The sequence below is a fragment of the Ictidomys tridecemlineatus genome, chromosome 2 (assembly GCF_052094955.1).
Source record: "Ictidomys tridecemlineatus isolate mIctTri1 chromosome 2, mIctTri1.hap1, whole genome shotgun sequence".
Taxonomy (NCBI): Eukaryota; Metazoa; Chordata; class Mammalia; order Rodentia; family Sciuridae; genus Ictidomys; species Ictidomys tridecemlineatus.
In genome coordinates, this window is record NC_135478.1 from 10323100 (window position 1) to 10350371 (window position 27272).

General features: G+C 62.6%; 1 protein-coding gene and 1 long non-coding RNA gene across 6 annotated transcripts; one reads left to right on the plus strand and one right to left on the minus strand.

Moving 5' to 3' along the window:
* Positions 1-31: 31 nt before the first annotated feature.
* Positions 32-20801, minus strand: Rfx1 (regulatory factor X1). Of its 5 annotated transcripts, none has more exons than XM_040290367.2 (21): positions 20489-20801; positions 15442-15551; positions 15108-15191; positions 14329-14436; positions 13001-13117; positions 11686-11781; positions 10909-11292; positions 10150-10244; positions 7788-8169; positions 6698-6879; positions 6125-6244; positions 5929-6044; positions 4816-4934; positions 4625-4734; positions 4143-4294; positions 3973-4070; positions 2455-2604; positions 2155-2363; positions 1633-1786; positions 1508-1553; positions 32-1384 (listed from the first exon to the last, which is right to left on the minus strand). In XM_040290367.2, exons 1-21 carry the CDS (start codon positions 20799-20801, stop codon positions 1215-1217), a joined length of 3315 nt encoding a protein of 1104 aa, XP_040146301.2. In that variant the 3' UTR covers positions 32-1214. The 5 variants fall into 5 exon arrangements, with proteins under 5 accessions (XP_040146301.2, XP_040146300.2, XP_040146302.2 ...); XM_040290366.2 differs by having other exon boundaries at positions 7788-8238; XM_040290368.2 differs by lacking the exon at positions 15108-15191 and having other exon boundaries at positions 7788-8238.
* On the plus strand, positions 16955-24324 carry LOC120891511 (uncharacterized). Its single transcript, XR_005735980.2, has 3 exons — positions 16955-19142; positions 19851-22633; positions 22954-24324. It is a non-coding gene; the product is annotated as an uncharacterized LOC120891511 (long non-coding RNA).
* Positions 24325-27272: the final 2948 nt, after the last annotated feature.

Sequence of the window (27272 nt, forward strand, 5' to 3'; positions counted from 1 at the left end):
AGCAAGGCCCAGCAAGTCAGCAGCAGACAAATATCACAGCGGAATTTATTGTGTTTTAAGAAAGACTACAAAAAGGTAGAAAACAGCTCGGCACACTAAACTACCACACGCGTGGACACTTTCACCGCCGGGGAGAGGGGAGGCCCCGTGGGCATTGGGGGAGTGGCAGGGCCACCCCAAAAGCTGTAGCACGCGGAGCACACAAAATAGTGATTCTTATACAATAGGTCAGATTTTCCATTTTTTTTCTTTTTCTTTTTTTTTGCCATAAACATCTATCTCACAGGTTGAAAACACTGAGAAAACTGGAACAGATAAGGCCATGATGGTTGGAAAAAAACCCAACAAGTTACCAACTCCGCTCAGGCGGCGCTCACAAATCGCACAATAGTCATGGGGGGCGGGGTCCACGGCACGGAGGAGAAGCGAGTCTCCAGGAGAAGTTTCCATTACAAACCAGCGGCGCAGAGGGCACAGGGCGCAGGGCGCAGGGCCTCAGATGCATGGAGCACCCAGCACTGGCCTGGCGGGCGCGGGCACTTCCCGGCCCTGCAGCAGCCGCTGCTCTTCTTTGGAAGCTGGGAGCCGCGGCCCCTGCCGCCGGCACAGTGGCCCCCTCTCTCTAGGGGCCACGGGGCGAGGGAGGCCCAGCTCTGGAGAAGATGCAACACCCACAACTTTAATTGCACTTATACCAAGAAAGGGGAAGCAGTGGGGTTGCTGGGGGTGGGGGGTTGTCCCGGGGCTGCTGCTGACAGTGGGGGTCCCCAGGTGCCACCCACCTGCGCCTGCCTGGGGCTCAGCTGGGCCCAGGACAGGCTGTGCAAAGCCAGCGAGCAGAATAAGTTAACAGTTCCGTAGGAGAGGGGGCCTGCCTGCCTGCCCCCTGGGCGGCGGGCCTGTGGGGGAGATGCTGCGACCTTGTTGGCGGGATGGGAGGCAGGGGCCGAGCTGGTTGCCCTGTGGGGCACCTGGGCACCGCGGCGGGTTCCTTAAGGCACGTCTTTTGTGTCAGAGTTTGCAGCTGCGGCTCCGCCCAGCCCTGTGATTGTGCCGGCCCCATGGGGGGGCAGGGCCCCCTCTCCTTCCCTGTCTCGGAGGCCCCCTCCTGCCCTGGTCGGGGCCTGGAGGGGTGACAGCGAAGCCACAGAAGCCGTGAGGGACCCTGGCGTGGAGGAACGGAGGGGCGGGCGGGGCGGGGCGGGGCTGCGGGCTTAGCTGGAGGGCAGCGCCTGCACGAAGAGGCCGCGCGTGTCGGTCCGCGCCAGCTTGGCCGGCGGCTCCAGGGCCTCGGGGCCCAGCGCAGGCGACTCGCCGCCAGCCGCCAGCGAGATGTCCTGTGGCAGCTCGTCCTCGCTCTCCTCCTCCTCCTCCTCCTCTTCGTCTGGGGCACACGGACCAGTCCCGGCTCAGCGCGGGGTGTCGGCGCCCGGCCGGCTCTTCCACCCCAGCCTCCCTGCCCCCCACCTCCGGGACCCGGGCCTGGGTGGGGACACGCCTTGCCTACCTTTGTCCGGGTCCAGAGGGTTCAGCGAAGTGGCCAGGTTGGCGAACTGGAGAGAGGCGAGAAGAGAGAGTGAGGGTCCCACCGCCTGGAGCCGGGCCCAGCCCTCAGCGCCCCGTGGTGCGCACCTCGCCCATGACCGCGATCGGGGTCTCGCCCTTGGCCTGGGCCACGCGGTGCTCGATCAGGTAGTACATGTACTCATCGTAGAGCAGCCGGATGAGGTGGAAGGAGCCGAAGCTGGCGGCGCTGCGCAGGGTCAGGTCCCGGATCACCATGGAGCTGGGGATGGCAACCGAGAGCCCCTAAGGCCCGGCTCAGCCGCTCTTCCCGCTTGTCTCTCAATGCACCCCGGCACGCGCGAGCCCGGCGACCGACACGGGACACCGCGCTGGTTCTCCTAGGCTGTCCGTCATTGAGGGCCGAGGCCCCCACTTTCTTGAAAGAGCACCTGAGCCTCGCCCTCCTCGGAGGCGGAGGCTTCTCCAGTCCCACCCACGCCGAGCAGCGGGACTCTAGGGTCCCATCCGCTCCAAGCAGAAGGAAATTTTGGGCTCCACCTTTGGCCCGACCCAGGAAGCAGGGCCCGCGCTACTGGCGTCCTGGGGCGTGGCCTCGCTGGTCCCACCCAGCCCCGCTCCGGCACGCACCTGTAGAAGGACCACTTGAGGAGGAAGAGCTTGGCGGCCTTGGGGAAGCCGGCGCTGCCCTGGTAGGGCTTGAGAACCTGGCTCACGACGCCGTCCAGCCAGGCCGCCCATTGCTCCAGCGAGTTCTGCTGCTGCAGCGTCACCTTGAAGTCCTGCTCCAGACGCTGCACCACGCGGTCCTCGCAGCGGCACACCCACGAGGCCTGCTCCTGGAGCACAGCGGGGAGCGGGCCGCGCCCGAGGCTCAGCCTTCGCCCCCGCCGGGCCGCCCCGCGCGCCCCTGCACCGCCTGGCGCTCACCTGGACGTTGGCGAAGTCCACGCGGTTGAGGTCGCTCAGCATCTGGTTGATCTGCGCCGTGTTCTGCAGCACGGCGCGCGCCGCCTGCGCCAGGTGGTTGAGCGAAGTGTAGCGCCTCAGCGTCTGCGCGAAGGCGCCGGCCGCGGCCACCTGCGTGCGGGCCAGAGGGGCTGTGGCTTCCTCGGAACCCACCCTCCAGCCTCCACCTCACCCGCTGCAGCGGTTGAGCTTCCTCCGTTTTCCCTTGCTTTAAAAGGAAAGATGTGCCCTGGGGTGTCCACCTACTGACGTGGGCCCAAGACCAACTTACTGCATTCCAATCAGCACCACTGCACCCATGACCTGACCTTTTTTTCCCTTTTGGTACTGGAGACTCAACCCAGGCCACCACGCTACCACTAAGCGGGATTCCCCAGCGCCCTCCCCCACCCCTGCCCTTTAATCTTCTCACTAAGTTGGCCAGGCTGGCCTGGACTTGCGGTTCTCCTGCCTCAGCTTCTGGAATCGGGGCATTACAGGCTGCGGTCCCCAGCCAGCCCATTGTTGTTATTTTTAAGGAAAGAAAACAATGGAATATATAGAGGGCACCACACTTCTTAGACTTTTTAATTTTTTGGTTATTGTACCCTTGATTTCAGCTCCAGGAGGGCAGGGTGACTGTCCCTCTTGTTCAGTGCTGTCCTTCCAGCACTGAGAAGCAAGCCGAGCACACAGTAGGTGCTCAATAAATGCATGTTGAACGAACAAGCATATGAGTCTTGCCAGTTCTGAAGGCTTCCTCCTGCCACCCACTTACCTGGCATACCCTCCCCCACCCTGGCCCACTGCACATGACCCTAGGCTGGACACACTGCACTGGGGGCGGGGCGGAAGCAGATATGGAGTTTTTTTAGCTTCTATGCTGTTTGCCCAAAAGCCAGCACATGCCGCCTCATCCCTTGCACCTGAGTAGTTAATGAACGTGCAGCACTGGTGGAAAGGCGCTCACCGTTTCCTTACAGACACTGTCTGTTTAAAAAAGTCTCTTCCACTCTGAACACAAGAAGTGCTTTCTCACCAGGTTGTCTGAAGACAACTACTGCAAATTCATATTGGGTTTTTATTTTTATTTTTTTGCTACCCTAGGGATGGAACCCAGGTGCTCTATGACTGAGCACATCCCCAGGCCTGTTTATTTTCTGAGACGGGTCTTACTATGAGTTGCCCAGGGGCCTTGCACAAGATCCTCTGTCTCAGTCTCCCCAGTCACTGGGGCTGCAGGGTGCGCCCTGGGCCTGGCTTGGTTTATACATTTTTAGGATGTTAAGTCCTCACTGCTACGAGGGGTCATGTCTCAGCAGTGGGCACTGGAGGAAGCTGCTCTATAAGACGACACTTGAGTCCTCCCTGAGGCCCCAGGTTCCCCAAGTGCACTCCCGTCCTCCCCAGGACAGGTGTGGGGACAAGTCTTCAGCCCCTGTGGAGCCCAGGAGAGCGAAGCCCGCGGCCCCAGAGCCAGGAGGAGCGGCCCGGCCTCACCTTCACCCGCAGCATCTCCTCGGGGATGTTCACCATGGCGTGGGTGAGCCAGCTCTCCAGGCTCTTGGCAAAGTTCCGGATCGCTTGGGTCAAGGCACCTGCGGGCAGTGGGGGGGGGCGGTCAGGGAGGGGCGCACTCCGGGGCGGGGCGGGCCGGGCCGCACACTCACTGGGGATGGGCCGCAGCACGTCAGGGATGAGGATCTCCACCAGGCCCTGGTACAGCGCGTGGTCGCAGCGCTTGGTCCACTGCAGCACAGGCTCGAACTTGGAGAGGAGCACCAGGCTGGCCTTGGGCAGCCGCTTCTCAGCCTCATCGTGCCTGCGGGCACCCACCCCAGGTCACACAGGTGCTCCATGGTCCTGTGCCCAGAACGACGGAGGCACCAGCCAGCCACTGCCAACTGGGGTTTGACTGGGCACTTCCTGCCTCCTGCGGACGCTCAGGGCCAGGCTGGTTCGGGCCTCAAGGCCACAGTCTGACGGGGCTCCTGGGCTCTGTACACTGGGGTCTCCTCCAGGGCGGAGGGGCTGCCTTGCCCGGTGCCCAGCTCCCGTGCTCTGGGTGTCAGACACACATGGGCCGTGGGGGTCCAGGGCACTCACACGAACCACAAGGGCCACACCCCTCCCCCTTCACGTGAGGACTCACACGGCCAGTGCGGGGGCCTCGCTGGGCTGGCTGAGGTTGTGTCTCCAGAAGGTCTTCCACAGCGTCTCCACCAGCGTGAACTGCAGGTTCACCATGACGTCCACGATGGCCTGTGGGGAGGCGGGCGGGATGCTCGGGGGCAGCGGGCAGCACGGTCCTCCCCTGCCCACGGGCTCCTCCAGCTGCCCTACCTCACAGTGCTCCCGGTACAGGACTTGGAAGGCCTTGATGTCCCCCGGCCCGACGCCCTCGGGCAGGACTTTGCCCTGGAGGTCAAGCTCAGTGAAGTCGGGGAGACTCCGAGAGGCATCTGGGGGGTGCACATAATGAGGCCTGTGCCCTGGCCTTCCCGCCCCCGGCCTTCCCTGGCATCCTACGGGGTTGTCACCAATTCCCCAAGGAGGGGACCCCCATGTACAAAGGATGACAAGGCTCGGGGAGGGCAAGCACCTTGCCCAGGGTCTCAGCCCCCAGGACAAAGGCTCCTGCTGGCCCTGGCTGTCGGCTAAGGGGCATCCCTGGGCCGGCCCCTGGGACATGGGACTGAGTCCAGGCTGGCTCCTAGTACCCACCTGACCACCAGGAGCAGGCCACCAGGGCCTAGTCAGGACTCCAGGGATGCCACCCAGAGCCCGAGGGCCCCAGTGTGGGGCTGTTCATGGAGATCACTCCAGGACACCCCGGCTCTGCCAGGCGGACTCCCGCCCCTCGGCCCCCGCCCCTCTGCGACAGTGCTCCACATCTGTCCCCGTCCTCCCCCAGTCCCCCCAGGGAACTGCGTGCCACAGGACATCCTAGAGCTGCGCCACCCAGGCCAGGTGCCTGGGCTGCATGGGTAAGAGCCAGAAAGCAGCCACCACATGCCCCTGTCACAGAGGCGTGGCAGGCACGCGCGAAGCTCTGGGGCTTCCTGGGTGCCAGGAGCATCCCTGAGCGGCTTTAAGGGGCTGGGTTTCTTGTCTTGCTATTTGGAAACCCTGGGTGCTGCACACCTGCCTCTGCAGCCCACAGCAGCCGGAGAGCTGGAGGGGTGCCACCACCTCGTCACGAGGGCTCTGGGCGGGCAGCAGGGAGCCTGCCCCTCCAGTCCACAGGCTGACATTTGGGTTGGCCCCCAGAGCTGCTGCGCCACTGGCCTGGGATCTGGAACCCCCGCGCAGCGTGGCGGGTTAGAGAACCGCTCCCTTGTTGGAAGGAACGGGGATCTGCCTTGGGGACGTTTCTGGGCACAGAACCTCGGTAACCGACCCCAGCAGAGGCAGCCCGAGCCCCTGAGCATGGCCCCGCCCTGCCGGGAGGCTCACCCAGGAACTGCTGGTACTGCTGCACCTGGGCGCTGATGTCGGACAGCCCCACGGCCTGTTGCGGCCCCACGGCCACCCCGTTGGTCACGCCCTCCACCTTCTGGATGGGCTTCAGCCTGCGGGAGAGGGGGCAGGTGGGCCCGCTGTGGGGGCGGGCGGCTGGGTGGGGTGGCTTTCCTGGTGTCCCCTCCTCTACCTCTGCTTCTGGGAGAAGGGCTGGCCCCGCATGGCCATGTGCTGCTGGTCCTCCATCAGCCGCAGCAGGGGCGAGCTGGCCTTGATGCGCAGGCCGTAGTAGTGGTACTTGGAGTTGCCCCTGGGAGGAAGCCGAGGGTGAGGGCCGGCCCTGGGAGCACCGTGCCAGACTGACTCTGGCTCCCGGGGGGCTAGGTGGAGATGTGTGCCGCTGAGCCAGGGCCGACACCCTGGGGACGCACAGGGGACACACAGGGCTGTGGGTACCAGCAGAGGCCCCCACTTGCTGACTGAGGCCTCTCGGGACAGGGCCAGGGTCTGGTTCTCTGCTGAGCCCCCCATCCTGACACAGGGCCGCAGGCGCCGGCCAAGTGCTTGCTGACCACTGGCGCTAACAACGCGCAACGCCCTAAGCGCACAGGCGCACCCTACCCGCCACGCACTGGGGAGGGTGGTCCCCACTGCCCTGCACAGACGAGGACGCAAGGCCCGGCACCTCAGCACCTCATCTTGGCTGGTCTTGCGGCTGAGGTGTACCTCACAGCCCAAGGACAGCTGGGGACAGGAACCCCACCTGGTGCCGAGCCGACGCGTGCGCAGCCCCATGAAGACGGAGCGGATGAGTTTGCCGAAGGAGGCGGCGTTGACGGGCTCCAGCTTCTGCTCCTGGCAGTGCAGCAGGTAGTGGCAGTAGAGGGTGCTGCGGGGCAGGCTCACGCCCTCCGCCGTCTCATAGTTGTCCAGGAGCCACTGGACCTGGGCGGGAGGGGCAGCGAGGACACCACTGAGGGTCGCTTCCACTTTTTAGATGGCGGCGGCTGAGTGCTCCACATCAGTCCCCGTCCTCCCCCAGTCCCCCCAGGGAACTGCACCGCCCAGGCCAGGTGCCACGGGCCGCAGGGAGCCACTGAGACACAAAGTTGGCGGGAGATGAGCTGGCACCACGGTCATGAGGCGTGACTCCATCTGGAAAGTGTCCTCGACAATGCGGCAGAGGAATGGGACACCAGGAGGGAGGTGCTCAGGGGACAGTCAGGGTGCTCTGTGTGGTCCCTCGGTGCAGGGGAGGGACCCAGGGACGCGCGTCCCTGCTCGACCGTGGAGCTCCACGGCAGCCCCAGCGCCGGCCAAGGGTGGTCTCCCCAAACCTAAGCATGTGAGGAAGGGGCGCCCAGAGAGAGCATCACCCCCAGGTGGTCACAGAATCGAGGGGGCAGGTCACAGCCAGCGTTTTAAAAAGTAGACGTGGAAGAAAAGGAGGCCGGAAGTCAGGCTGCACCTGTGCCTAAGGGGGACCCGGGAGCACGCCCGTCAAGCGGCACGAGGGGCCCTGTGGGCAGACTTCAGGGACTCCTCACAGCTCCCGGGTGAGGGTGCCTGCCTCTCCCTTCACTACCATCCATCCTCTATTGTCAAGTGACACTCAGAAGAGGTGACACTTCTTTGGGCACCACTCCAAGGGCCTCACACGTATCTGCCACGGCCCAGAGAGGCTGAGTAACTCGTGAGAGGTCACACAGTGAGGATTCCATCCCGTGGTGAGCGCACACAGACACTGCCGTACCAGGTTACTAATGGTGGCCAGCAACCACTGCCAGGGACCAGCTCCAATGCCCACTGCCCACCACCTCTGCCCGGGTACCCACCTCCTACCGGGCGCTTACCGTTGCTGGCGAGGCACGGGTGGTGTGGGAGTAGGACTGGCTGGCGCTGCCCAGCATGTAGCCGCCTTGGATCACGTAGGTGCCTGCGCCGCCGCTGCTGCTGCCACTGCTGCTGCCACCGCTGCCAGCCCCACTGCCGCCGCCTCCCCCACCGCTGCCTCCGCCACCTCCGCTGCCGTTGCTGGCCCCACCCCCGCTGCTGGCGGAGCTGGCCACCACCTGGCTGCCGGACACGTACATGGGCACGGAGCCGCTGCTGGCCACCGCCTGGGAGGTGGCCGGTGAGCTGACCTGGGTGGCCGTGCCTGCGGCCTCGTAGTAGCTGGTGCCCGCCGGCTGCGTGTACAGCGGGGCCTCGGGGTAGGCGTAGGTGCTGGAGCGGCTGGGAGAGGCAGAGGGGGTGGGCGTGAGGGCCAGGGCGGGGAGAGCTGGGTGGCCGAGGGGCACGGTCCTGTGGGAGGGAGGAGGTCCCAGAAGGGGGCCAGGGATGCAGCAGTCCCAGCGCCGCCCTTTTCCTCCTACTGACGGCAGCATCCTGGGCCTGAGGGCAGGTTCTCACGGAACCATGGGGCAGCCCTCAGTGCCAGGGTCACCGCCCACTCGGAAAGCGAGGAAGCTGAGCTAGATGGGCTGGGTCACCTGCGGCACTCGGCCACCTACCAAGAACTAGCCGAAGAAACAAAACGAAATTTGCAACCTTGGGCTGGTTCCCGGCATGTTGATGTGCATGCAGTGAGCGCCTACTGTATGCTGGGGACTGTACCAGCAACGCCCTCGGGTCAGTTCCCACGGGCAGGGCCAGGGAGGTGAGAGGAGGTTGGTAGGAGGCCGGGCGGCTCCATCACCCAAGGTGAGTGGTCTGCTCACTGGACACCAGGGTCCAGCTCTTGATCACCGAGGCCCACGTCTACCTCAGAGTAATGCCAGGAGCACGTGCCTCCTCCCCAGGGCCAGGCCCAGCCAAGGGCCCAGCCAAGGGCCCCACAGGCAACACATGCTCCAGAAATGCTGTGCGGGGCTGGGCAGGCAGCTCAGCGGGGGTGCAGAGCAGCTCTAGACCGTGGGCACCCCGGGCTCCGTCCAGCACCACACGCACTGGTAGATATTTGCTAAATGAACAGATAAATTAATGTCCAAAGCCAGGGATGGAAGCCCAGGGGCCGCGGCTGTGGCCAGCATGGAGATCCATGCTGGCAGGGGGCTGGGAACCTGGTGACAGTCTGCCAGGAGGGACAGAAAAAAGACACACCCAAAGCAAGAACTTCACATGGCAGAAGAATGCGACAACGGCCAGCCATGAGCTCCGTGGGGAGGGAGAAGTCCAGGCAGAAGCCAAGGAAAGTGCCCCCAGAAGGAGCCAGGCCAGGCGCAGGGCCCACCCTGCGGCTAACAGCGAGGCGGGCCTGGGGGCAGCCCTCCTCCTGGGAAGGGCGCCCCTGGCCCCGGCCACTGGGGTGAGCTGCACATGGAGACAGTTAGCAGCACCGGAAACAAACTGACGGCAATTCAGGTGCCAGGACCACACTCCTCAGGGTCAGTTAGAGCGTCATGACCCAAGGACAGAGCCACTCTCTGAGCTAATCCAATCCCAGCACGGTGCCCCCAAGGACAGGTGGCAAGGACGAAAGAAAAAAATCAGACGAATGCAAAGAAAACCAAATGGAAATTCTAGAAACTGAAACAGCAGCAGCAATCTAGCCGCGGCATTTCTGCTTGGAGGATGGGAGAGGGAGAGGCCGTGGAGGGCCTCCACCAGGAGTCGGCCTCCGGAGGCTGTTCTGGGACAGGACACTGGCCCCTGTGCAGTACCTGGCAGAGACACCTGTGTATCGGCTGCCTGGGGACCAGGGACACCTGTATAGAGGAGTGCTGGGCAGTGTTCAAGAAGCCAAGAGGGACCTATGTGCACAAATGGGGGAGCCAGGGGAGGGCCAAGGACAGGCTGGGCAAAGAAGTGAGACAGACCCGGCCTCCACTTCTGAAGAAAGGAAGGAACAGTTTCTATTCCTGGAGAATCTCTGGGAGGAACAAAGAAACAGGTCACCCTGGGCAGGGTGGGGCGGCCAGGATCCAAGTCACCTCTTCACTGTTAATGTCCCTAACACACAGGAACTTTCTATCTTGTAAAAATGTGTGTGTGTGTGTGTAAAGGCACTTTGTTTTGTTGTTTTTTACCTCTAAAGGCCAGGCTGGTTGAGGCCCAAAGCCCTGTGCTGGCTGGGATGCCAGGTTCCCTCTGCTCTGGCATGCCGTGGGCTGCTGGCTGCCCCTGGGTGGTACCCACCTGGCTGTCACCTGAGGCCTGGAGTCCTGAGCAGACCTACGCCCCTGCCCTGCCCTCCCTGTGCCCCTGCCCACTTACATGGCGCTGGCCGCGTAGCTGGCGTCGCCGCCCTCCACGTACTGGACCTGGCTGGAGTACACATGTGGCACCGGGACCTGCTGGAGCTGCTGCACCTGGGCAGGAGGAAGGCAGCAGCGTCAGGGGTGGCTCCGGCCTCTGCCTTGTGGAGCTGGTGGTTCTCAAGCTCTCCCGGAGGCCAGGTCACTGACTAGGAGGTGCACATCTGGGTTCTCTAAACACCACACCCTGATGGGGGCTACAGCCTCAGCTGGGGCTGGGAATCAGGAAGAGCTGTATCAGGAGGACCGCCAAGACACTCTGCTTCTGCTGGAGACGGCAAGGGTGGGGCCTGCTGATGGGCAACAGGGGAGCCCAGGCAGGTCAGACGGTGGGCCAGAAGGGTAGGCCTCGGGGCTGGGCCAAGAATGGGGACAAGGTGTAGTTAAAGCCAGAGCTTGGAACTACACATGGCCCCAGGGGCGGGGCCTGTTAGCCCAGCACAGGATGTTAGGGGCGGGGCCTGGGGCCAGTTTGCCCGACAGAACCTCAATGACTTGAGAGTGCCTTAGGGGCGGGGCTTCAGTATCCCACCTCCACCCCCACCCTGATCTGCAGGGATGGAGCCTAGGACCTGGCACCTGCTGTGGGATGTTGGAGGCGGGCTCTTAGACCGACCTGCAGGGCGGAGATGGGGTCTACAGGGCTGGAGGGGCCTGGTGGGCAGCCGGGGTATGCCCCCGCCCCCCGTTGCCCCCCGCCCGTGCGTCCACCACCTACTTTGAGGGCCGTGGCGGCCGTGCTGAACACTAGCACCTGGGGGATTCTCTGGATCCTGACCCTCTGGTCGGGGCTGGCTCGGGCTGAGAGCCCGGGCAGGGGCTCGAGGACCACTTTCTGCTGCGGCAGGAGCAGGTGCGGGGGCAGCACGCCCACCAGCTCCACCCACTGCTCGACGCCTGGCTCGTAATGGGTCAGCTGCGGCTCGGGGCTGCCTAGCTGCCGGGCCTCGCCGCTGCACACCGATGGGAGTGGCGGCGGCTCCGGGACCAGCGCGCCTGGCCCGAGCCCGGGCGTGGGCGGCCGGGGTGGCGGCTCTGGCTGCGGCGTGGGCCGGGGCTCTCGCTGCTCTGCCTTCCTAGCGGGAAACTGACTGTCTGAGCTCTGGAGGACAAACAGAGATACTGGGGCGTCACTGGCCTCGCAGCCCACCGGGCTGCAATGCGCACAGGCAGCAACCCAGGCGACGGTCCCGCCCAGCGCCTCAGGGCGGAGAGGGGGAAGGGACCCAGGCTAGAAAGAAGTGGCATTTGAATCCAGATCTCTCTTAGCAAAACTTGGGCATGAGGTGCCCTGAAAGGGGGCTGATTCAGGGCGGATCCGCAGCCCACAGACAGGGGTGCAGGCTGAAGCCGGACCTGGAGCCCTCTGTCCTTGAGGACCCCAGGAGGTTCCATTACCCCCCTTCGGGGCAGGGACCTGCGTTCCCATCCCTCACAGGAGACCAGGCCCACTTTGCACCCCCCATCTACCCTAGGTAGATGGGGGGGCACCTACCTCTTGAGCCACGTGGACTGGCTGAAGTCCCTGCACGGTCAACTGTTGCACGGGGCCCGCTTTGGGTGCCTGCGGGGTGGCCTGGACCACAGACCTCTGGGAAAGGAAGGGAAAGAGAAGACAAGTGAGGCCGCGGTATCCGTGGCCACGATTGCAGCCAGAGAAGTCCCCATCCTCTATACAGTGAACCTACCTAAACCTCACCACAGCCACTAAGAAAAACACGCACCATTCTCCAGCCAAAGCAAAGCAACTCTGTTGCTGGGCCCAGCACCGCGCGTCCAGGCTCACCAATGCCTTGCCTCTGGGCACCCAGTTACAGGCCCGGGAAACAAGGCCCAGCGGGGTAAGGCTGCCAGGAGGTGGCACGGGCAGGCACTGGACCTGGGACCAAGGCGGTGGGGGGTCTCTGCTCTCCTCCCCTCTCTGCAGGTCCTTCAGGAGTGCACGGACCTGGTTTATCTTTGGTGCCTATACTTCAGTAAGGACATAGTAAGCTGTCCTTACTAGGGATCAGTGGCTGGAGGGGGTGGGGGCTGGTGCTAAGTGGTGGGGCTGAGACTTGAACCCAGGTCTGGAGATTTACAGGGGCTCTGGCACTGGGCAGGGAAAAAAAAAATCTGTGAATCCTCTGGATGGGGTTTCCAATTTTCTCTGGGAGCTTATGGCTTCCATTTGTTTTTTTGTTTGTTTGTTTGTTTTTCTGGTTTGGTTTTATTTTGATTTGCTTTTAAGAGACAGGATCTCCCTATGTTGCCCAGGCTGGCCTTGAACTCCTGGGCTCAAATGAGCTCCTGCCTCAACCTCCTAAGCATCATACACAGGTAAACACCATGGTGCCCAGCTTCATCTGATTTATGAGGGGCCAGGAACCCCCGAGTTGAACAACCACAACAGACAGCAGATGACTCTTGCCCTTCACCTCCCCCGCTGCTGTGGCTGTAGCTCAGAGCTCGGGCTCCCCTGGAAGGCTGGGCGCGGACCTGGAAACTAGGGCCTCTGCCTGAGACCTGTGAATGCGCCGGGACTTGGCCTCAGGACCTCCTCTGGGCAAACGGATCCCCATAGACCAAAGTGGACTGTTGAAGCTGGTCTGAGGCTGCCCCGCCCACGGCGCCTTCTGCAGGCTCTGCATTTCACCCTCAGCGCAGCCCCCCACCCCAGGACACTGCATCTGGAGAGGTGGAGGTGCTAGTCGGAGGCTCTGGACCTCTGCGTGTTTGGCTCTAACAGGCCAGAGGCACAGCCAAGGGGGCTGCAGAGGCCAGCTGGCTGCGACCCCTGGCCCTGGCTGCTGCCCGCTTTGGCCAGGCACCTCTTGGGTGACGGAGACGCTCTGCTGGACACCATGAACCTGCAGCTGCTGGGGCACTGTGCCCGTGGGGGCCCCAGCCGTCTTGCTGGCGGAGCTATTGGCTTGCACCGGCGACCGCTGCAAGGGAAGGAGACACGGCGAGGTCAGGTTGAGCTCTGGGCATCTCGGGAAACCTGGGCCCCAACCCCCTTCTCAGGAGGCTCTGTGGAGAGGGCAGCAGGTGGCGGTGTCTGTCCCACCACCCACGCTCATCACAGGCTGTACTCGCGCATCCAGATGCTTCGGCCTGCGTCAGTCCTGGTCACCCCCAGGAGAGGGTTCAGCTCTGGGGTGCTGGTCATAGTCAGGGGCCACCTGCTCTCTCCAGAAGAGCTGCAGCCCTGACCCGACAGAGCTTATGGCTGGGAAAGTCTGGCTGGGCCATGGAAGCACCCCCTAAATCAGCCCTCTGAGGCTCTCCTAAGTCACAGTAATGACAGTAGCACCTACAGACAATGTGCCGAGTCCCACCAGGTGCTGCTCTGAGCGCTTTGTGTTCACTCACCAGGATCCCACAGCATCCCTGCTTCCTAGTAGAGGCAGAGGGGGAAGGACACGCCCAGGGCCACACAGGTGGGCTGGCTACAAAGCCCGTTTGCTCTGCGCCAGGCTTGGGCTGTCATTCCCACAGCAGCTGGCGGGCAGTGGACAGCTGTTCCCTTGCCACCCAGTACTAGGGATTGAACCCAGGAGCCTCTACCCCTGAGCTACACCCTCAGCCCTTTCTGTTTTTTATTTTGAGACAGGGCCTCACTAAGTTGCTGAGTCTGACCTTGAACTTGAGATCCTCCTGTCTGTCTCCCAGTCGCTGGAATTACAGGTGTGCCCCCTCATGCCTGGCTGCCCATCTCTCATACCCAGACAGCCCTGGGCTCCCGAGGCTCAAAGCCCTGCCTAGAGGCCCAGCAGCACCAGCAGCGGAGACAGGCCCTGGCCCCAAGCCCCTGATGCTGGGGCCGGTGCTCCAGGCCTCCTGACTGTCCCCAGCCCTCACTGATGTGTGTGGTCCCCAGAATCCACCACGTGGTTCCAAACTCTCAGAAGGGGTTCCACCCACCCTTCAGATGGAAAAGGAAGCCATGTTGTGTCCTGTGATGCCATCCCCTGAGCAGGACCTGTAGAGGCCACCTCAACCCCAGGAAGCTACCCCCCTCCTACAGCCAGACCCCATGGCAGCTCAGCCCAGAGCCACGAGGCCAGGGAAGGAGCGGAGAGGGCAGGAGGACTGCAGAGGAAGGAGCAGGCTCACAGCAAGGGAACCTCAAGTGTCCTGAGGGGCTACCACCTACCTCAGGAGGCGAGTGCACCTGCTGGGTACCGTGGACTGTCAGGGACACCTGGCCACCCTTGCTGCCTGGCGCTGTGCTCTGCACCACCAGACGCTGTGTGGGGAGAGCCTGGAGCCGGGGGAAAGAGGGAAGCCATCACCCTTGACAGCCCGGGGCTCTGCTGAGCACCTGAGAGGTGCCAGGTGGTGCCTAAGTGCTCTCTGCCTCTCAGCCCAGGGACTCGCTGACGGCCCCACACAGCAGTCACTGCCCCACTTCAAGGGGGTGACACTGAGGTTCAGGAAGGTTCGAGTGCTCATCTGAGGTCGCAGATCCAGGAAGTGGCAGTGGAGAGTGTGGACCCGAGGCCCAGCTGAGCCCACGCCAAGGTGATCTCACCTGCGGCTCAGGGCTGGAGCGCCGGCCCGGCATGTTCAAGGCCCTGAGCCCCTCCCCAGGACCTCACACACATAAATAGCCAATAGAATCTGTCCAATTTTGTGTTGATCAATGGGAAATGGGGGTGAGCCCTGGCAACCCAAATGCGGCCTTCCGGAGGACAGACGCCCTCCCCTGCTGCCCTGGGCTCCTTGGGCTTTCTGCTTTAGGACGCTGCGGCTGGCCCCTGCTGCCCCGCTACCCTTCCCCACTACCCTCACTGCTCTAGTCAGATGGCCAGGCCCTGCTCCCTGGTGGACCCCACCACCCAGAGCCAGGAGGTGGGGAAGCCTCAGGATGGGGCCAAGCAGGCCACAGGGGCTGGTTTCCCACCCTGGGGGGGCTAACGGTGGGAGGCTTACCTGCTGGGCCACCTGGATATTGGTGAGCTGGAGGGGTGACACGTGGCCCGGCTTGGCCTGCACACTGGTCTGCACCAGCAAGCGCTGGGGGTCAAAGTGTGAGGAGCTGAGCCGGGCCAGCTCCCCGGGGAGGCCCAGCCCTGTGGGGAGGGCGGCTGACATGCACATCCCTGGGGGCTGACATGCACATGGGGGGGCGGCTGACATGCGCATCCCTGGGGGCTGAGGTGCCCATCTTGATAAGAACAGTGAGCAGATGTCCTGATGGACGGAAGGCAAGGCCCCAGAGAACCCAACCTGCACTGTCCCCCTGCAGGCCTGTCCCCCATCCTACCTGCTGGGTGCCCTGCACCTGCTGAACCACCTGAGTGGGGACGCCGGTCTGGCTGGCTGTAGAGCCCGGGCTGGCTTCTGACACCGTCTCACTGGCTCGCATGGCACCCTCTGTGGGGGAGGGGGCACCAGATCAGCTCTGCGCCCACAGGGAGCCTAAGCCACCTGGAGGGCAGGACGAGAGCTGGAGCCCAGCCCACAAGGCCTGCTTCTCCAAGAGCCCTCCGCTCCCCTGGCCAGCCCTGGCAGTGCCCTTCCGGGGTGGGGTGGGCGCTAGACAGCACCCAGGGACTCTAACACCTGGAGGCAACCCTTGACCCTTCTTATCCAGAAGCTGAACCGGACAGGGTGCTGGGGCCACGAGGCCACAGAAGTCGAGGCTGGCCCTGTTCCCCAAAGGCAGGGCCCGGGCAAACAGTGAAGTGACCACCCTTCTCCTGGCAGTTCTAGGAGGACCAAGTGCTGGCCCACCTTCCCCAGCACGACCCCGGCTTCCCAGGAGACAGCTGGCCACAGTAGAGGCCACAGCCAGGGGCTCCGCCCAGCCTCGCTGACCTCGAGGGGCAGGAGGGGTGCAAGGGGCTTAGAGCTGGACGAAGGGTACTCACGCTGACAGGCAGCTAAGAAGAGGCAATCATAGAACATGGTGCCCGCCTGCCCGCTCCCTGCCCCTCTGCCTGTCTGTCCAGGGCCGCCCGCTGGCCCTCCCTCCTGGCCTGCCTCTGTAGGAACAGCAGGGCGCACAGGCAGCTTTATACCCACAACCTTGGCGAGCTAATCCCCCGAGGGACGCAGGCTCCCGTGTGCCCTCTTGGGTACACTCCCCTCCCCGTGGGCTGCCTGAGAAGGGCCTTTGCGGGGCGGGGGCAGGTCGGGGCAGGAGGGAGGCTGGTACCCGGAGATGCTATCAGGCAAGCGCAGGTCGGATTTCATGCACATCTTGCTGAGTGATTAACAGGGGCCACAGGGGGGCAGGAAGGAACAGCGTCCCTGAGGGGCCCTGGCCAGGAGACCCTCACCTGTCCTGCCCCCAGCAGCCCCAGAGGCCGAGGTGATGTGGGGGAGGACCATGGACGCCAGAAGGAGTCAGGCCTCAGCCCCCCTTCCTAGGGGAAGTCAGAGAGGCCACCCATCCCCCACGAGACGAGAGGGCCACAGCGTCCTCGGCCTCAGACACGCAGGCTGCTGCCGTGGAGGTGATGCCCGGCTCCGGGGCACTGGGCCCAGCGCTCTCCCCACTGTTCCCAGTAAGGCACCAGAGGCGGGAGGGAAGTGGCCTGCTCAAGGTCACCAGCTGGGGACCAGCAGGCCAGGACACAGGCCTCTCTGCGCCACAGGAACTTCACACCATATGCAGAACCCAGAGTCGCTGGTTCTGCTGGGCCGAGGCGCCGGGGGTGGTGTGCGGACGCGGACCCGGGGCTCGGCGAGCTGGGAACCCACGGGCACCTCAGGTGCAGGGCATCCCAGGGTGGGGCCGGTGGGGCTCATGCGCCAAAGTGGGGGGTGGTCCTCAGCTGTGGGGAACAAAAGAGAACGTCCCAGCAGAGCAGGAGGGCCCTCTACGTGGACTCAAGGACCCCAAGGCCAAGGCCACGGCAGAGAACGTGTGTGTGAGTGGGGGGTGAGGGCTGCCAGATGTTGGGGGAGCCTCCCTGTGGCTACACGTGGGGCTGGCATTGGGACAGTCCCAACCCTGCGTGGATAGCTGCCTGGGCAGCCAAGTCCAGGTGGCTCGGACGGCTGTTTTGCTGGAATCTTCTTCAAGTCTGCGTTCGTCTCCCTGCGCCGTGCAGGAGGCTTCCCTGAGCGGCCCCTTGGGAGAAACCCGAGCCGGCCCCGAGTCACGTGAAGGCCTGGCACACCTGGGATGTCCATGGGGCACGGGGAGCCAGCCCAGCACAAGAGAGGTGCCACGGCGTTGCCTGGCTCAGTGTGGCAGCAAAGCTGGTGCTGGGCATGGCGCTGATCCTGGAGCAGGACGCTGTGTGTCTGCAGACCTGAGACCTGCTGAGATCATCGGGCCTGTGTCCTGTGTCTGGGTGGCCCATAGGGCTGGGTCGCTGGGATCCTCCCCCACCCTCTGCTGGCCAGGCCAGTAGGCACGAGGGGCCGCGCAGGAATGTGGGCGGGTGAGTCTGCTCCTCAGCTGAGGGGCTCCCTGTGTGCAGTCCCTGTCCACCAGGGCTCAGTCTCTCCCTCACTATGGGGAGGGGGGACCAGGAGGGGACCTCCACTCCAGGGAAGCACCGTTGGCTTCCTGTCTCTGAGCCGAGGAGGGGCTGCCCTCCTCCCTCCTCCTCTGTTGGAGTGAGCAGTGAGCTCCTGGGCAGGCCAGAGACATTCAGAGGCCGGGGGTCAGGCTGGAACCCTGGTGCCCCTGCTGGCCCAGGCCCCCTTCCCCACGAGCAACAGAGCCAGCTGGCCCTGTCCTTCCTGTTCCTTGGCTCGGGGATGACTTCCCACAGGGGCCTTGGGGGGGGCAGCTCTGGGACTCCGCTGCTCCCGGGTGTGTCCTGTCTGCCCTGTGTCTGCCCATCTGTACTCGGGGATGTGGACAAGCACCCTCCATTCCCCTGTTTGGGACATGCCTTCTTGGACTCCAAGGAAGGCCAGTGGGAGAGCAGAGGAGGGAGGCTGGCCTGGTCCTCCCTGGAGCCGCCCGTCTCTACTTCAGGCAGCCTGGCGCCACCCTCCTGCCAGCGTCCAGAGCCCACAGCATCCCGCTTCCACCTCAGGCCTGGCTTGGTTTGGGCGCTGGGGACTGAACCACGGAGCTGCCTTCCTGGGACGTTTTATTTTTTGAGACAGGGTCTTGCTAAGTTGCTGAGGGTCTCACAAAGCTGAAGAGGCTGCTCTTGAACTTGTGATCCTCCTGCCTCAGCCTCCTGCGTAGCTGGGCTGCAGGCGGGCGCCAAGGCACCCGCCGCAGGTTTTGGGTGATGTCCGTGGTGGCTGAGGAGGGGATTATGGCCAGGGTTGCTCCAGACCAGGGAAACTCGAGCTTCCTGCCCTCACCTCCAGAGTCACCTCAGAGCAGAGCACGCCAGGCCCAGCTGGACAGGCTGCCTCTGGCCTGCGTCCGGGCCTGGCCCGGGACCTCCGCACCCCGCCCGCGTGGACTCCGGGCAGCTCCACTGCTCCTGGCTCCAGAGCAGCCCGGCGCCTCCCACAGCCTTCGCTGGTGTCGGCTTCCACTCCTGCCCAGGGGCCGGCTCACGTGCCCAGGCCACTCTGAGATGACACGGGATGCCAAGCTAGTGAGGGGGAGTGGCTGAGGGCAGGGTGCCAGCCAACTCCTCTTCCTCAGAACAAATGGAGGAAGCTTTGCCCAGCGACCCAGCCAGGGCAGGAACCTGGACCAGCAGGAAACGAGATTCCCCACTCACAGCCCGACCCAAGGAGGCTGGGGCATGGCACGGAGGCTGGTTCCCTGCTCTCTGCCCTCGTGGGTACGCAGCACCCAGAGCATGCCACCAGGGTGGCAGGGATGGAGGCCATCTCCCCCAGCCTTCTCCTGGTCTGTCTGACTGGAAGACCTCATGGTGACCTTGACCTTGAGGGACTGGGGCCTCCCTGGAGGACCGCCAAGACAAGCTGGACACACTGAGGCCAGAGGAAGGAGGCCACAGGCCTCCTCCAGACCTTCACCCCGGAGAGCCCAACTGCCGGGAAGGACCCTCATCCAGGAGGAAGACCAAGGTCAGCCAGGGCCCCAGGGCTGGCAGAGCTCCAGTGGAGGCGGTGGTCTCCCGCCTGCTCTTGGCCACCCGAGGGCCACGCCAGGCGTCCAGCTCTCGCTGCTCTAGGTCAGGCACACTCCCCGGTCCTTCACAAAGACTTCAGACTAGACCTGCCCTCAGGGAGTCAGGATGGTCGGCCTCACTACGGTCCTGGCACGTCCAAGGGGGAGAGTGCAAGGGGGAGGTGAAGTGGGGAGGGGCGGGGCTCCCACCCAGTGACCTGAAGGAGGCCGCAGGCCAAGGTCTGGGCCCAGTGCTGCAGGGGGAGGCGCCGCCAGGCCCAGGCCAGGAGGCAGGACTGAGCCTGCGGGTCTGCAGAGCTACAGGGGGCTGGTGGGCCGGGCAGGTGTGCCAGGAACAGGTGGCAACAGGCGGGCTGGGGGCTGGCAAACCAGGCAGTGGCTTGGCCTCCACTAGAGGGGGCATGGGGCGCGTGGAGCTTTTAAAGTCCTTTGGAGGGGCAGATTTGGAGGACCAGGGGTCAGCTCAACAAGGGCACCTGGCCAGACACGTGGTGCACAGCTGTGATCCCAGCCGCTCAGGAGGCTGAGGCAGGAGGGTCTTGAGTTCAAAGCCAGCCTCAGCAACTCAGGGAAGCCTAAGCAGCTCAGGGAGACCCTGTCTCTGAGTTGGGAGAGACGGACACCAAGCCTCTCACGGCCCCCAGACAACCCCGCTGCCAGCGTTCCCAGGAGAACAACCGGGGCACGGGCGCAACAGGCTCGTGGGAGACGACAGCCAGAAGCTGAGCGCACAGCAAGTGAGAGAAAATGGAAGCAAAACCGAGAACGAGCTGAAGACAAACCCGCCAGCAGCTGCAGCTCCGTGGTGGCCAGGGCCCCCCACCCTGGGCCCCCCCGCCCTGGGCCCCTCCGCCCGGCTGGGCTCAGCCAGGGAGCCCTGGGAGGAGCCCTAGGGACACCATGGCCCAAGTTCCCGCTCATCTCCTCCAAGGCCACAAGGGTGGCCACACTCAGGAGCTGGCCAGACCCACACCCTGGCTCAGCCCTGGTCTTGCTCCTCCAAGGAGCAAGGTGACACTCCAGTCTCCCACCAGTCCCCCCAAGGACCTGCACTGGGCCAGCCCCACCGGGAGCACCCTGAGCACGAGAACCACGAGGTCCCCTTCACAGATGAGGCGACCCAGGCCGAGCGGTCATGGCTGGACAGCAGTGGCTTCCCCCCGGAGCGCGAGGCCAGTTCCGCCCCCAGTGCCTCCTGACCCCAGAGCTGGGTGCTCGGGCCCAGGCGCCCCTCCCAGAGTCACTCCCGAGCGCCCTGGCTCAGGTGCACACGCAGACTTACCAGAGACGGTGACCACGATGTACTGCTGGGACGCGGGGGCCGGGGTGGGCGCGCCAGCCTGCTGCGAGGGCGTGGGGGCGGCCGGGAGCTCCGTCACGTACTGCTTCTGGCTGCCTGGTGGCTGTGCCTGGGGCTGGGGGCTTTGCAGCTCGGTGACATACTGGGGCTGGGGGGTGGCCGAGGCGGTGGGTGTCTGGGGGGGCTGGGGCGCCGCTGGGGGTGGAGGTGGTGGCTGGGGCTGGGGCGGGGCCTGCGGTGGCTGGGATGCTTGCGGGGCTGCCGGTAGCTCCGTAACGTACGCCTGGGTTGCCATGCCAACAGTGGGGAAATGAGAATAAATAAGGCTTTTTTTTTTTTCTCTTCCTTGGGAAGAAAGAAGGAGGGGAAGAGAGAGGGGGAAAAAGAAGGAAAAACAAGAATTAATCCACAGCAGGGACAGCTCCTGGCTCCCCAGAAATGCACTGGGCTCGTCGCTAACTTAATTAAATCCTGAGGCTGGCGGCCAGATACCCCGGGCCATGACTGCGGGCAGACTGGGCACGGACAGAGGCTGGACCCCATCTGTTTCTCCACTCCCCTGGCCAGGACTCCTGCTCTCCAGCCCCGGGTGCCTGGGGGACCCCACGAGTCCATTCAGGTCCTGCTCCCGACACCAGGAGAACGGCGACCCATCTGGTGGCCTGTGCTCTTGCTCAGCTCTCACTGGGGAGGACCGGCAAGTCCAGCAGCCGCCCCTTCCCCTTTCTTCTTCCCCGTGGTCTGGGCATCTTTTTGGGGCTCCTGCCAGTTGGATGCTGCTGGGAGCTTCCCTTAGGTTGTTTCACTGTAAACACTATGTCTGGGTTGAGCTCAGTCTGCTAAATGAATGGCTGAGGTTCAGAGAGGGGAAGGCACTTGCCCTGGGCCACACAGCAGGGGTGACAGAGCGCAGTCTGAAGCAGAGCTTTCTGGGCACTGACTAGTCAGCGATTTGCTGGAAAGGTAAGTCAAGGGGCAAGCTGCCTCTGGGCCAGCCGGTGCCAACCCTGTGTGCCCGCCATCTGGACTGGGATTCTCGGCTGAGTCTCATTCCCCGTTTGGTGCCAGACACGGGAAGGTGTTTGAGTCCCAAATGAGCCCCTTGAACTGCTTGTGGCCACAGAGGCCTTAGGCTCCTGTGCCCAGGGGCAGTTATGGATCTCTGAGGCTGGGGGCAGCCGGGCCAGGCGCGGGCAGAGCAGCCGCACAGGCCTTGGCGGGGCAAGCGGCTGGGCAGCAGAGGCCGCTCTCCTGGCTGCTCGAGGTCAGGGTCCCTTCTGGGGTGCTGGGCAGGCCCGCCCCGCTCCTCTCAGCCCCACCTCAGGAGGGAAAGCCAGATGGTTTGGGTCCCCCTCTTCAGCTCTGAGCACTTGAAGGACAGCAAACTGAGTGGTCAACAGGAGAAGCCGCCACCCTGCGGCCCTGCCTGGAGTCTGCGAACTCCGCGTGGGGCTCATGGTGCCCTGGGATCACATGGCTCTTCTGAGTGGCCTCTAGCACCTGTGTGCCATGCAGCATCAGTAGGTGGCCCTCCAGCTGCAGGGTGACCCAGGGTGGGATGTCCCAGGGGAAAGAACAAGCAAAACGAGAGCCGCCGCCCTCTGTCCTGGAGCCCAGGCCGCGGCCGGGGGCACTCGCGGCTGGCAGCCCTGGGAGGGGAGGGCCGAGCGAGGCGGGTGACCAGGCCCCTCTGAGCCCCAGGGTGCTCTCACTCCCAGCCCCGCTCAGCACACAGGTGTGGGGTGCCCTCCCCAGACACCCGAGCACCACCCCCCAGGCCATGCACCCGCAGGAGCGGAGGAACCAGGGCCAGCCAGGCAGCCCTTGCTCTTCCTGTATCCCTGTCCCTCCCTGTCCCGGGACCGAGGATCTGCACATGCCAGACTCCTTAGGAAGCGTCCAAGGAGGCCAGAGAACCAAGCCCCGCGCCAAGCCCCGCACACACCAAGCCCCGCACGGGGCGAAGGCGCAGCTGGAAGTCGGGCCCCTCCTGGCTGCACGGCTCTGGGAAAGGTCCCGCTGCCCCATCTGTGAAATGGGAGGACAGCGGGCCTGACACCGTGGGCCTTACTGCAAAGGCCAGTCCTGTCGTGTGGGCAACGGCTGGACAACTGTCTGGCAGGCCAGGTGTGCCGGGGGAGGCGGGGGTGGCTGGGCACGCAGCTCAGTGGTCCAGGCTTACCTGGCCCTGCTGGACCCTGGCTTCTGTCAGGAGGGCAGGGAGGGAGGGAGGGAAGAGAGGGAGGAAGGGGAGAGAGGGAGGGAGGGAGGGAGAGAGGGAGGGAGGGAAAAAGGGAGGGTGGGAGGAAGGGAGGAAGGGAGGGAGGGAGGGAGGGAAAGGCTTGGGAACTGGCTCTGCTGCCCAGGGCCCTGGTTGGGGCCCTGGTTTTCTGTCTGGTCTCTGCTGCTGGGGATGGTGCTCTAACTTTCCCTTTTCATTTAATTAGGACACAGTTGGCCTTGAACTTGCAATCCTCTTCCTCAGCCTCCATAACTCAGCTGGGGTTACAGGCGGCTCAACGGCCCAGGGCCCTTTATCCAGCTCCAGAAAGACAGGAACCCTCCAGCCCTCCCTCCCGAAGCGGCCAGAGCCTCTGCCTGCCCCTGGGTGTGCCCGCTGGGATGGGGGGGCAGAGGACCCTAGGCCACGGTGGGCAGAAGCCTGGACTGCCTTGGGCTCTCCTGCCCAGCAGGGCAAAGGGCAGCCAGCACCCCACCTCTCCCAGGGCCCTGGGAGCAGGGACTCTTGCTCACCTGCAGAGGACCCTCGACTCCTCCGTCCAGTGCTAAGTGGCGCACCTGCTGGGACTCCTCACGCTACGGGTCCAAATCTGCCCCAGCCGGGCACGTGTGCCAAGGTAGCCCAGGAGGCCCTTCTGCCTGGTGTCACCCACCCTGATGTGAGCCCCAGAGCAGTCTCAACTCAAACTGAACTCAACTCCCAACGTGTCACTAACACTCTTCTGGAACTCAGTGTGTCCGTCTGTCACCTGGGGATGGCGAGAATGCCTGTCCCTGTGCCGCAGTAAAGATCCACTGAGACCAGTTGGCCCCCCGTGAGCGCGGGTCAGGACAGGCACTGCCCAGGCCTGGTGGGGACAGAGGCAGGAGGGCCCTGGAAGGAGGCCCGGGGTGATGCAGCTTCGACATGCACCCGTACCCCCTGGGGAGCTGGTTACGATGCGGACTCCCGGGCCCCACTGCCCAGCCTGAGACGGCTGGAGTCTGGTTAGCTGGCCAGAGGGCTCCAGGGCAAGTGGTCCTGGAGTCACCCTTACCCAGGTCTAGGCTTTGCAGTCCTAGGAGAGCTGGCACACTCCCAGAGGAAAGAGCTTTAAAAGCTCCACACCACCCTGACGGGAGCTTCCTCCTCCTGAGGACACAACCTGCAGGCCTCATCCCTGGGGAGGCACTGATGGGGGCGGGAGCCTGTGTTCCCTACAGAGTAATAAGTCATACACGTCTCCATGGCAGTGGCACTCCCCGGACATGTGAGCATTCTTAATGGCACCTGGCCATAGAACACCAGAACTGCTAAACCACCTGTTCCTGGGCAATGAATCTGCCAAGAAAAGCACTAGTGGCTGCACCTCGCTTCAAAACTAACGGCTGATTTTTGGAGAGTATCTGGACAATTCCTTTAGATCACAGGTTGGCCAACTTCCATAAAGGGCCAGACAGTAAATATTTTCACTTCTGTAGGCAGACAGCATCTGTTGCCAACTACTCAACTCTGCCACTCTGGGCGAAAGCACCCGTAAACCGTAAGGAAACAAATGAGCAGGCTGTGTGCCAATAAAACTTTATTTCTGGCCACTGAGATTTAAATTTCATACGATTTTTGTGTCATGAAATATGATTCTTTCCACAAAATATTCTTCTTTTGATCTTTCCCAGTCATTTAAAAATGTAAAACTGAATCCCCAGCACCACAAAATAAATAAATAAAATTTTTAAAAGTAATGAATAAATATTTTTGAATATAAACATCAGTCTTAGCTCATGAGCCGTATGAAACCAGGCACCAGGTCATGGTGGGCCGAGCCCTGTTACAGATGCTGACTCTGAAACCAAGTGGCGAGCACCAAGGTCACCTCTACAGAATGGCTTCAACAATGAATCTGCAGAGGATGGGACAATAAATGTAATGTCCCCTCTAATTAGTTCACTGTCAGTCATCCCCCATCCTAAGGCTGGGTGTTTCTCCCGACACCGGTCCACACTAGAGTCGCTGTCATCTTCTGACTGGACCCTGAAATTCCTGTCCTTGCTCTCGCCTCTACAGTGCACAGGAACCCTTGAAAGCACAGGTCCTATCACATCATGCTTCTACTCAAAAGCTGCCAAAGCTCCAAGTCACGGGGAACAGATAAAATCCAGAGTCCTTCCTATGGTCTACAGGGCCCTGCAGGACTGGTCCCTCCTGTCCCTGTTTTTCTTCACTCCTGTCCTTCCAGCCACACTGACTCTTGGTCCAGGAATATTCTGGACTCCTTCCTGCCTCAGGACCTTTGCACCACCTCTTCTTTCTGACTAGCATTCCCATACTCCCCTCCCCCACCAGTTCCTTCTTATTATTCTGTTCTCAGCTCATACGTCACACTTCCTCTGCTCTCAACAGCCCCTTGACTCTGCCAAGCACTCTGAGCACATGCCTCCATTTCCATTTCTTCCTGGCACTGTATTTCCTGTTTATTTATTTCCTTACTCACAGTTTCTCTTTCCTTCCCAACTGGAAAGGTAAGGTACCCAAGGGTGGAGACCTGGTCTGCCTCGCGGATCCTCCTCCCCAGCTCCAGGAGCACCCCCAGGGCCTCACACCTGCCAGAAGTCCCCACCACTGAGCTGGACCACCAGCGTCCAGGGGCTCAACTCTTACTGTCCAGTGAGTACAGATGCCCCAGCTGGGAACAGTGCTGGGGGTCAAAGGCCAGCCGAAAACACCGACTGGTGAGACTGTGAGACGGGTCCTGCATCCTGCCCGCAGCAGGCCTGTGCCTGGGGGTGGGCGACGATCCTGCCCAGGCACCGCAGCCCAGGGAGCACCCGAGGAACCTGGCTGCCACCAAGACCACGCCCTGTGCAGCTGCTCGCTGAAGGCTGGCCCTGGGAGGGTCTGTGTGGCCACCGCTGCCCACAGGGAAAGAGTGAGCAGCTCTCCCAGACACCCCTCCATGCCCAGGGCCCCCGGCCACGCTGTTCACAGCCCGTCACCCAGCCCGGGAAGCCCGAGACTGAGTCTGAGCCCAGGCCCAGGCATAAGGTTCCCTTCTGGCTACTCTTTCAAGGCCAGAAAAAGGCCACCGAACAGCAAGGGAATGACACTTTCCTACTAGAAGTCAAGTCCAAGTCTCCAGCTCCTGGCTCCCCATCACTGCCCCACACAGTCCAGCGAGCCAGCCACACTTTAAAGCCACTACACTCTCCCGAATTCAAAGTGATAAAAATAAATACCAACGGTTAATGCTGAGGGCTGGGCAGGAAGTGACAATCATCGTCATGAGGGCCGAGGCAGGGAGCTCAGCCTGGGCCATCACTCCCTAGTCCATGCTCAACGGGGTCACATCATGGGATCACAGCCAGTGATCTGAGGTCAAAGATCACTCCCAGCTCAGATGAGGGAAACCGAGGCCAGAGACGCGAAGCAAAGTCACCAAGAGCACACAGCTAGGCAACAACTGACCGGCTCAGGGACAAGTAAACCAAGCCAGTGTCCCTTCCCTCATCAACTGACCCTCTAGGCTCAGCTCTTTCACCAGTCAGAATCCCTGGTGTGGAGAAGGCTGCGAGGCTGAGACATGCCAGCACCACCACTGGGCAAAGGCGGGATTCCCAGGGGCGCTCCCAACCTTTCTTAGCAACCAGTCTCCACCTGTGTCACTTTCTCTTTCTTAAGGAAATTAAGCTTCTTTAAGGGCAACCGAGGTGGACACTTGGGGCTACACAATGTCTTAACTTTCAAGCAGTCTGGCCTCTCCTCTCCAAGGGTCTGAGCCAGGTAAGGCCCCTGGAGAAGTGAGACCCCTGCCCCCCAGCAGGATCTCGAGTTCTTGGGGGAGTGCTTTTCCTTGGAGTGTATTGACTGATTTAAAAGGAAAGAACTACAATTTGCACACTGACGCCCAGTTCAAAAGCAAGACAGAGAATCAGCAAAACAGACTTGGCCTGGCTGCTACTTAAAGAAAAATATCTTTCCCAAGTTGGCAGATCTTCTGCCCCAAAAAGCCTTGCAAAGGTTCTCCTCTGAAAAACGTGGACTGCTTCCCCTTCCCTCTGACCGCGGCACCCGCTCCCGGCCACGTGGCTCTGGAGGCTGGTACCTCCTCATGACATGTGACCCTGTTGATACAAACTTGACACAAAAACATGTGTCTGGCCAAGAGAAGTGGCTTAAGGAATCTAAGAAACTTCCTCTGCCGCCATTAGACTCCATTTCAGAAGGGAACAGACCAGAAGTCCTGGTCTCCAGGAATGAGCCCCCCAGACCAAGGGCCAGAGAAGAGCAACCGGGTTTCAGTTCCTCTAAAGCTGTCTCTCACTCTTCCCTGCCACGGGCTTCCATTTCTGCAAACCAAATCCTCCAGACTGAAGCCAAGTGTACTCCTAGCCCACAGCTTCTCCAAGAAAGTGTCCCTCTCCACTCCTCCCAGAGAGAAAAAGGCAGGTGTAGGAGTGTAGGACAGTGTTGAAATCAAGACAAGCTAACATATTCGGAAACAGTAGACAGAGGTAAAAGGTTCAAGAATGAGCTGTAAAGAAATTCCTG

Excerpts from the sequence above, each read along its gene's own strand:
- Rfx1 (XM_040290366.2), bottom strand. The coding sequence starts at position 20,801 with ATGGCAACCCAGGCGTACGTTACGGAGCTACCGGCAGCCCCGCAAGCA. Across the intron at positions 15,192-15,441 it reads AGGTGCAGGGCACCCAGCAG|CGCTTGCTGGTGCAGACCAG; the intron begins GTAGGATGGGGG and ends TTTGACCCCCAG. Across the intron at positions 10,245-10,908 it reads CGGCCGCCACGGCCCTCAAA|GTGCAGCAGCTCCAGCAGGT; the intron begins GTAGGTGGTGGA and ends CCTCCTGCCCAG.